The sequence below is a fragment of the Eucyclogobius newberryi genome, unplaced genomic scaffold (genome assembly GCF_026437365.1).
Source record: "Eucyclogobius newberryi isolate DKJ021-1_F unplaced genomic scaffold, fEucNew1.0.hap1 SCAF_8, whole genome shotgun sequence".
In the NCBI taxonomy this organism is placed as follows: Eukaryota; Metazoa; Chordata; class Actinopteri; order Gobiiformes; family Gobiidae; genus Eucyclogobius; species Eucyclogobius newberryi.
In genome coordinates, this window is record NW_027316500.1 from 18,344,279 (window position 1) to 18,354,263 (window position 9,985).

The following is a 9,985-nucleotide window of genomic DNA, read 5'->3' on the forward strand; positions in this document are numbered from 1 at the left end:
TGAGAAAAATGTTGGGCCCCTCAGCTAAAAGCGAGCAGGCAGCTAAAGACATTCACCGTGGTACTACACACCCTTGGTTCAGAATGAGGTGTAATAAATCATTGCGAGGACTGTCTAACTCAGCATAAAATAAGTGTGTTGGTACCACACTGTGGTGGGACGTGTCACCTTGTACAAAAAAGTCCTATGCAGCGAAAAGACCAAACGGCAACAGCATGAGCATTTAATAGGGGCAACAAACAAAGCAGAACCTTCGTTTATCCAGCATGAACGCTCCTGCTCCGCTGTTGTTACCAAAAACAAGCCTTAAGACACGCATCCTCCCGCCCCCATCGCCCCCGTCTCTGTACCCCAGTGTTCAAATGACCTACAGACCTACATCTGGGAATCAACCATTCACTGCCAGGAGGAATGGCTAGTAACGGTTGGAAAAAACAGTCCACCCTTGGGCGCAGAGTCAGAAAGTGTGGCTTTGTTCATGCGGAGCACATGGGGAATACTGGCTCCGTCTGATGCTCAGTTGCTGAAGGAGGCAATAAAAAACAACTGAATTTAATGAACTGCATTTTCTACAGATCATTTATCAACACATGTGATTACGCTCTTATATAGATATCAACACATACTAGTTGACATTGTCGTAAATGTATTAAGATCATGCCATTAAAACTGTATTAAAAAAGACATTTATACTTTTACTAGCAGTTAGAAATACTTGGCTATACTACACGCATTTAGGGACATCAAACATTTAACTAATAAAAGTAAACATGTTCACATAATGTATCGTAACCAGGTCTTATTCTTAAAAAAAACTAAGTCCAGATTAGTACAAAATTTGGTGCAATTTAAGACAAAACTACGACTAGTGTGAATGCTCCCTAAAGTACAGTTAAATAATTCGGTCATAATGGTCACTCCAGACTGTTTCAGGCGTGCTTTTGCTGCCACTGACACATGTGGCCCAAAAAGCAGCACCCACACTGCCACGTGTATATGGAACCAGCGTGTCTTCTGCCTGTAACAGCAGCAGACTGAAATAGTTAACCTGTGACACAATGATCCAACTCTGCCAATCTAAAAAGTCAAACAAACATGAACTCATAGATTAATATCTGTGACTGAAGCACTGGAAATCACATGTTCCACTCTAAAACAGATGTGCATCCAACTTATTTGTGTAGTTAACTGTGGAAAAAGGCCCACACCCATAACTTTCCAAGAGGCTGATTATATAAAAAACATGTCCAGTGGTTATTCTTGTTATTCAGTTTTGGTTGCTTTCATGGCTGGTTCTTCTTTCGACTTCGACTGCCTCCCATTTGACTCCCACAACCCTTTTAATGATGCTTCTCCACGGATTACAGAAGTGAGAATCACATATCTATTTTTAGCCAAAGAAGCCCCTCTAACAACATCTGAAACACAAAACAGAGCGGGGTCTTATGTGTGTTTTCAAGCTGCTGGTTTTCAGTCACATAAACAGTCAGACTAAAGCTGAAGTATAGTGAACTCACTTCCTAAACTTCCTACTTTACACAATAGGCAAGGGCCGGACTCACAGCAACAAAGGACTGAAAGTAGAAACACTGAAATATTCTGATTCAAAATGTGCGTAAAATCTGGAGAAAGGCTCTAGCATACATGGTCTAGACTCTATTATGAACATGTTATAACAGAATCGATAGCAGTTCATCAAGTTAGTGACTGTGACAGAATCAGAATCAAAAAAGGTTTATTGGTGTGGTCAATTAACATAATTTGGTGCATACAACAATGAATAACAATAAAAGCAAGATATATCAAATCAAATAAGGCATGCATTTAGAAAAGACAATTAAAATGTACTATAAGCTAGTGCAATTTGATGGCATTACAATGTGATCTTTATTAACAACCGCAGTAGTGCCATTATTAAACTGCTTCTATTCAGTCATGGGTGTCGAGCTATGGCAACGGTCCTCCATTTCCATAGAAAATAAAGGCGCACTATGTAACTTTTCTTGTAGAAGGTCTGCCCATTGCTTGTCTCCATAAAGATGTTATTGCTTTGCCTGGAGTGTATGGCATTAAACTGGCATTTATTCCATTTTTGTTGCAACAGTACTTCAAAAACATGCCTTCTGACTGTGAGCGGGACGTCACCTGCATGTCTCTGTGGGGATACATTTAATGCCATTCTGTGGAACATCCCAGGCAAAGCAGTAACATCTCCAAGGAGACAAGTCTGTGGCAGCCCCTCCAGCAGAAAGGTTACTGGTACATAGTGCACCTTTATGCAAAGCAAAAGTCAGAATCAGGAAGGACCCATTCATCTGAAATGTATAGCTGTTATGTATGTAAAACCGCCAAACACAAAACTACACTGGCACTAATGTTACAACAATCGTGTGATACTGACACAGTTTTTAAAAACCGCCAGCTGCTTGCTAGAATATACAAGCTGCAAGAGGCAAAGGGAGAGAGGAGAAAAACAAAACACACCACAGTCCCGTACAGCACTATCCACATTCAAAACAAAACCTGAAACTTCTGCTCTGTACAGCTGCAGGGGGAAGATAAACACTGGTGTTTTGCTTCATGTAGCTGTCCAAGAAAAGTCCCTCATGTGGCCTGACATTGTGTTATAAACCAGACATGAACTGCACCTTCACTACTGACAGTTGGAGGCTGTTAAACGTAAAAGATCCAAATTGAATTTCCAAAAAGGTCAACAACAGCTGAATGAATAGCAGCCACTGTTTCCAGTGCTTTTAACAACAGTGTAACGTACTCTGTCCAATCAGGTGATCACTACACGGTAATTAACCAGTGGAGAAGACTAATTGTCAAAAGAGGCATAAAGGGAGGTTTAACGGTACATTTATTGTTACATCCATGTGGTTGCTGTTCACAATAGAGCAGTGGGCTATCTATATTGTGAAAAGTGACTCAATGGTATGATGATGACAGCTCAAATCAAAGTGAACACACAAAGAGAGCGGCTACATAGGCTACAGGCCAGCTACATCTGCCCCATGAAAACAAAGCCCCCACAGATGGAGAGGAGGGGTCCGGGGCTGGAAGCAAGATGCAACCACAAAAAACACTACACTAAAACAAAAATGCAGAATATATGTATCCGTTTTGGTCCTGGATTGTCTGGGTTGAGAAGTATCGGTCAGACTGAGCTAAACACAAAGCGTTCAGCGCGAGCGCCCGTCCTCGATGAGCGCCGCTGCGCGTGGATGATGTGAAAAGCAGGTCAGACGGATAATAGCGGCAGGAACAGACCCACAAAGTGCATATTCCAGTGTTGTAGAGGCTGTTCACAAAGGCAGAGGTGCCACAGTGTGGTCCGGCTGCAGCGGAGACTGACAATAGTGTCACTCCAGAGAGCACGGCCCAAAATACACTCTTTCTGTGCGCGCTAAACGTCCAAAGCCACATGACCACAAGCTTATGAGACAGACAAAAAGAGTTAGAGAAGCAAGTGGGAATAGAAGGGAAACGGGACAGCTGGAAACGACCAGGGTTTCAGCATCGAATAGGACACACACTGAGGAGCGGGTTAGAAAAAGACGCGCATTTCTTACCCTCTTGGCGTCTTGTTGTTGCTGTGCGTGAGCCGTGAGCCGTGAGCCGTGAGCCGTGAGCCGTGAGCCGTGAGCCGTGAGCCGTGAGCCGTGAGCCCAGCCCTGTCTTGTCTTGGTGCGGTTCAGTGCAGCGGCGGCGGCGGCGGCGGCCTCCCGTTGCTCAGCAATAAACGCGTCTCGCTCAAACAGCGGAGCTTCAGCCCGTAAGCGGCACAAGCGCACCGGACGTGCGTACGCACAACAGGACTATTTCCGGTGCCTTTCAAAATAGAGGTGATGCTTTTATTTAATTTCAGTCCAAGTCCCGATTTTTTCATGCGTAATGAAAATAATAGCTCATAATCTTGTGCAATATAAAGTAGTATTGGTGAAACGATTTGACTTGATGGAAATTATATACATTTTGGTGTCCTTATGCTAAAGATCCTTTTCCGGTCTGCTTTGACTAAATGACGCTTTACGTCTCTCCTCCCGCAGCGCCTGCGTCTACATTTCCAGCGTGCTTCCAACTCGACCGAGCGCTACCGAGGCTGGATTTCCTGAACGCACTCACGTCAAGGGTCTTGTGACCACCACCCTTGTATTTTAATGTCATTTACAAACCAACGCGCGTTAGTCTATATGTGCATATAATACAACAAAAATTGAAATATGCACGATTGAGCCGTAGAGGGACCTTCAGAGGTCTGACTAAATGACCAATCATTGTAAAATATGACTAAAGAGATGTGTTTCCTCATTATTGTGCAAACAGGCGCCATAGTAAAACTCAAATACTCAGTTACAAATAGGGTCTAAAAGGAGTCGGCTGGATTTTGTGAGTGGTCTTTTTGAGTGTGGTGGGCGGTATTGTAGTAATGTGTGGTATAATAAAGGCTAAAGGGATATAGTATTCTGTTGCCGTGGGAATTGAAGCGGCCATCTTGTGACTGTAAGGACCGCAAGATACAAAAGCATGTAAAACATGGCCAGATAATTCATTGATTAAAGAGTTTAACATTATATATATGGTCCTAATTATCAGAATCAGAAAAGTTGTATTGCCATTGTTATTGAACACAGTTTGCAAATGAATATTTGCCCCAAAAATACAAAAGTTTGTGCAGAATTAAACTAAGTTTGTGTCTCAACAACACACCATATGGACACAACCATTGAAAAGGATTTTGTTAAACCTTTTACTTTACAGGGTGTGCCTGTTTAATATTTCATGTTTCATTCATTATTACTTTATTATTAGTTTTAACCACAGGGTTGTGCTGTGCGCACGTATTTGGCTGAATGAATCGGCACCAGCAGGAATCATGAGAGGTTTGGTGGCAAGTAAGTAAAGCATAATGTATTTCTTTAAATGGGGCAGAGACACATAAAAAACAATTATCAAAGAATTTTAGAGAAAATTATTGTTATACTGATAATAATAATAATAATAATAATAATAATAATAATAATAATCATGATAATGATACTACTACTACTACTACTACTAATAATAATAATAATAATAATAATAATAATAATAATAGAAATAAAAGTCCAGTTCCCAGTGAAAACATGGCTGTTGAAACTGGATGTTGGTCACCACAGGTTGCCATGGCGATGATCTTTCTAGTGTTGTATTTCCCACATTGTTGTTGAGTGTGAGAAAAACACTGGCCCAGCCCACTCAAAGGGAGCGCTTGATTAGCTCCTCGGGGTGAACCGCACTATGTGTGCGTGATCTGTTTCAGGAACTGAAACACAAAAACACATCCAGTTATATTTATAAAGCAAAGACACAAATATCACATAATAACGTGCAGTTTTATATAATGTGCTCTCAGTCAGTTAATGACAGAGGCACAAGCTCACCCCGCCTTCCCCAGAGGTCCCGCTGAACACCGAGGACACACCGTCCGTTAAGATTTGAAGTGGGAGCGTCTGGATCCGGGGCCGCACGATGGACGACCAGCGGGAGGTTCAAACTTACAAACGAAATATGTCTAAAATATGTGCAGGTTCCGCGGTGGACATGGAGATAAAGAGACAGCGGATACGACAGAGCACTTTGTTCATGCAGTACGAGGTAGGTCTGTGTGTTTACGAGTCTGATCCGTGTGTTTACGAGTCTGATCCTGACCCGCGGCGACACTTCCTGATCTGTGAATGAAGGACAGGTGTTTGTAGCGGAGCTCACGAGGGACTATAGAAAACACAAAGTGATCCAAACATGACTAAACTACATTTGTTTGTGGTCAGTTATTATCGCAGCGCGTTATTCCACATGTGGTCAGTGCATTTTAATATTAGTGGTGAAACTGATCGTGTTGTGAAACTCTATGTGACACATAACATGAGATACAACTGCACTGATATCTAAGTGTTTGACGCCAAATTGTTTTATTTCAGCAAAAACAAGAATATGTTTTGATCTTGACTGCAAAGTTGTGTTTTAATTTGACTTAGGTCAGAATTACACTGAAATTGGTGCAAGACATGCATCGACTGCACACTGCGCAGAGAGGATGAAGCTTGTTTATTCTGCATGCTTATTTACAATGGTTTTTAATTCATTCTTTAATTTAAACAACAAAATTTGGATTCAATACATTTGTCAAAGGTTAATATCCTAGTTTCATTTTGATAATACTTATCTGGAATATACAGACTATAACACATGCACAAAGACGGTGGGTGGCATTATTAAATTAAAAGTTAAAACTGAATAAATAATTTTCAAATTTTCCTCAATAAACCTTTTTATTCTTAAATACTCTCGCCATATTTTAACGTTTATTTTTTGATTATTTTAAACACTTCAATCTACAATAAAAATAATAGTTTGACTCGTCGACCACTAAAATTAACATTAGTTGCGGCCCTCTTTACAATGGTGGAGTGGTTAATGTGAGTAAAGTCTGCTGTATTTCACGTTGTGTCTCTAAAGGATGGAAACATCCAGAGGAAACTGGACTTTGAGGTGAGGATGCGAGAAGGAGCCTATAAGCTGCTGCTCGCCTGCACCAAGAGGGAGCAGGTTCTGAGCGCCTCAAAGAACCTGCACACCTCCAACACCAGAGTCAAGGCTTACCTGAGCGAGATGCACAGACGCGACGCTATGGACGTGGCAGCCAGGTATACACACAACTCTGTTCATTCGAAAAGAAGAAGAATGATTGAAAAGAGGTTTAATGCATGTGTCAGACTTTCAGATGCACACACAGATGAGCGGAGGCCTTGCCATGGCACAGTCGCACTCTCTGGTAAGTGTTGCTTATTTAGATTGTATATTTCAAACATATTCTGTATAAATATAAGTGTGTTATATATTTTTTGGTTGCAGGGCTTAGGATTCCTTTGTTGTGGCGAGATTCTGATCACTTTAACAACAGAGGAAGTGTGTATAAGTATCCTATTTATGTCATATTCTTACAACACTTCTTCTGATGGTGTTTGCTTATGTTCTCTTCACATCTGAACTCGCCACAATCACACCAATCCTGCCAGGTTCTCGTCGGGTGGCTCTCTTCTGCCTCATGCTGATTGGCTCTGAGGTAGTTGACACAGAAATGGTGGTGGTGGACAGAGCGATCACTGACGTGTGTTTTGAGGGAGTCACTGTATTGTAAGTGATCCAGTAGAGAACAAAATGAAAGCACAAGGCACAAGACAAGGCTGAATGATGTTTCATCTGTTTTAAAGCCAAGAGGCCCTTCCTCAGTTTGAGCTGAAGGTGGAGCTGTGGAGCTGTGCAGTGGAGGAAGAGCTCACTTTGGTGAACACTCCAAAGAAACTGGCCAAGAAGTTCCGCAGTTCCTTTGGAAAATCGGCTGGGAAGAAGCTTGGTCATTTGCTGGACACTCCAGACCCGGAGGCCTTTCTTCAGTACAACCCTGTGCCTGCGTGAGTGAATAAACATTTGTATCATTGGGACGTCTGATACTAGAGCACCACTTATGACGATTCCAAAATTACATTACAGATTTATATTTACAATCAAAAACTAAACTCTAAAAACCCCATCATCATCATCATCATATGACTTTATTAATAGTTTATACATAGTATCAGTAACTGACATCATGGAATATGTTACCGCTATAATTTGTGATCAGATAATTTTAGTTAATTTGATATTTATTTGTGAAGCTGCTTCTCCAGTAACCACTTTCTCGTGTCATTATTAGTGGATCTAAATTCAACCTTTTGGCGTACACCACTCTGCGTCTGCCTCAGGCTGAGGGAAGTTTCCAGTCTCATTCACTCAATGTTGTACAAAATGGTGAGACATTTTTGCTGAGGAAAATCACACTTTCAAACCAGCTCTTTGGTGATTCTAAATATGAAAATGTTCTAAAGTTGACTCTTCTTCTCCACAGCTGAGTGGTCCTCCTGGCTTCCTCTCTATGGAAACCTGTGCTGCCGCCTGGTAGCTCAGCCTGTGTGCATGACCCAGAGCGTGATGACTGGATACCTTTGTCAGAAGGTTGCAGAGATTACACCAAAGCATTCTGTTTGTAATGACAAAGTTTGTGTACATTTCTGATTTACTTTATTGTATTTGTTTTAGCTAAGTGTTGAAGGCATGAACCGATCTCGTCATCTTTATTGTGATCTGAGCGCTGGTTTATTGTCCTGTTACTTCACCCCTGAGGAGATTCAAGCCAAAGTGGGCCCCACTCTAAAAGTACCTATCAATCAGGTACATGTAATTTAAAAGCTTCGAATACAATCAATTATAATTATTTTTATTTTTTTAAGTTGAGTGTATGTTGTTTTTGTATTGGTCAGGACACTCGTATTCGTGTCACGGAAACGGGTTCAGCTGGTCAGAGGCTCAGGACTCTGTCGATCAACAACCCCACAGCAGACGCCCGAGACATTGTGAGCTTCAGCACAGAGTCCAGAGCGGAGCTGGACGAGTGGAGCGATGCCCTGCACCAGCATCTGTTTGACCAGAGTGAGTCTCTTTGGAAACAAAGGAGCACAACAAGCTAAAATTCCTATTTGGCATAATGTGTTTTTGTTTCAAACCAGGTCAGTGGCTCCATTGTTGTGACCGGCTAATGAAGATAGAGCTCCTATCACCACGGAAACCATCACTCTTCCTCAGCAAAGAGGCCGATTCAGTTTATAATGACCTGAGTGAGTACAAGCTGCTGTGTTGATCTGCTCTGCTGTGTGTAACTACCATGATTTGTCTGATTGACAGGTATCAATTCACCCAGTAAATTTGAGAGCATCACTGACATCATTCACGACAAAATTGCGCAGACGGATGGACGTTTCCTGATTGGTCACGAGGATCGGAGGGACGCACCCAATTGGTCCTCCCTTTTTGAAGGCTCCCAGTCTGCGCTCGTGCAGAAGAGTGTCTTTTCCCAGAGCAAAACCTCCACCCCTCACTCCAGCCCACTCCCGAATAAAACCACCACGCCCGGCAGCGTCAAAAAGCGCCGCGCCCCGCCCCCTCCCACTGACCAGGAGCCGTTCACCCCTCCCAGTCAACCCGTCAGACCTCCTCTTCCTGCTCATCCCTCCTTTCCTCTCCTCGACAAAGAGAACGCCAATGCCCGTCACTCCCGGCCCGCTCCACACTCCAAAAGCGGCAGGCCTTCTCTGGACACCAAATTTGCCTCCATCATCCAGCAGCTCCAGCGAAACAACGCCAGCGGAGCCAACGCCGCACCGAGCCGGAAGAACGCTCCTCTCGGGGTGCTCGATATCCAGCCGCAGAGCCAGGAGATCGAAAAGCACTCAACTCCAGAGTCCAGCGAGCCCTGCTTTGTGCGCCCCGGTCACGCCGCCGCGCCTGTCGCCGCTCCAAGGAGTAAATTAAGAAAGTCCTTCAAAGAGAGGATTAGTTTTAAACCCCTGTGATCTTCTAGTCTTAACCATTTTAATTATTTACATAACCACTAATATGATAGCCATGCTGACGGCTGACTGAAGTGCAGTCCATCATTTTCCATAAAAGCAATGAGCTCTATTATGTAAACATGGAAAGACGGCCTCGTATTAGAGCCCTGTGTAAAACCTTTCTCGTGCGCCTAAACCATGGATGATTTAAATGCCCGTTGGCCTGTGCATCGCCTCATCAATCCTACTAAAATGGAAAGCCTTATTTCTCAGCCTGATGAAAGAAAGTTTGCAGAAAACACTCCGTTTGGCATTGATCCACATGCTGACTGCAAACCACTGACGACTCGCTACTTTCTTTAGGGCTATTGACTTGTTCTACTTACTGTGAAGACTTTATGGCAACTGGCAGGTTTTAAAGAGGAGAGGGTTTAAAGAGCAATTTGAGGCAGTAATGCGACTTTCTCATTCCCATAGTTCCTATAATAGAACGACTTTGGCTCGGGTGAGTACAATGTGTGCCGATTTCATTGAAAACACGACAGCATTACCGTAATTGTATGCACACTACA

The 9,985-nt window shown here is 42.8% G+C and overlaps 1 protein-coding gene across 2 annotated transcripts; it reads left to right on the forward strand.

The window, feature by feature from the left end:
* The first annotated feature begins 5,467 nt into the window (after window positions 1-5,467).
* On the forward strand, window positions 5,468-9,985 carry rtkn2 (rhotekin 2). Of its 2 annotated transcripts, XM_072437405.1 has the most exons (12): window positions 5,469-5,640; window positions 6,502-6,689; window positions 6,759-6,817; window positions 6,898-6,951; window positions 7,062-7,179; window positions 7,257-7,457; window positions 7,742-7,836; window positions 7,934-8,040; window positions 8,125-8,256; window positions 8,346-8,514; window positions 8,592-8,699; window positions 8,767-9,982. In XM_072437405.1, exons 1-12 carry the CDS (start codon window positions 5,515-5,517, stop codon window positions 9,432-9,434), a joined length of 2,025 nt encoding a protein of 674 aa, XP_072293506.1. In that variant the 5' UTR covers window positions 5,469-5,514; the 3' UTR covers window positions 9,435-9,982. The 2 variants fall into 2 exon arrangements, with proteins under 2 accessions (XP_072293504.1, XP_072293506.1); XM_072437403.1 differs by having other exon boundaries at window positions 5,468-5,640; window positions 6,502-6,817; window positions 8,767-9,985.

Excerpts from the sequence above, each read along its gene's own strand:
- rtkn2 (XM_072437403.1), top strand. The coding sequence starts at position 5,515 with ATGGACGACCAGCGGGAGGTTCAAACTTACAAACGAAATATGTCTAAA. Across the intron at positions 6,818-6,897 it reads TGGCACAGTCGCACTCTCTG|GGCTTAGGATTCCTTTGTTG; the intron begins GTAAGTGTTGCT and ends TTTTGGTTGCAG. Across the intron at positions 8,700-8,766 it reads TTCAGTTTATAATGACCTGA|GTATCAATTCACCCAGTAAA; the intron begins GTGAGTACAAGC and ends TCTGATTGACAG.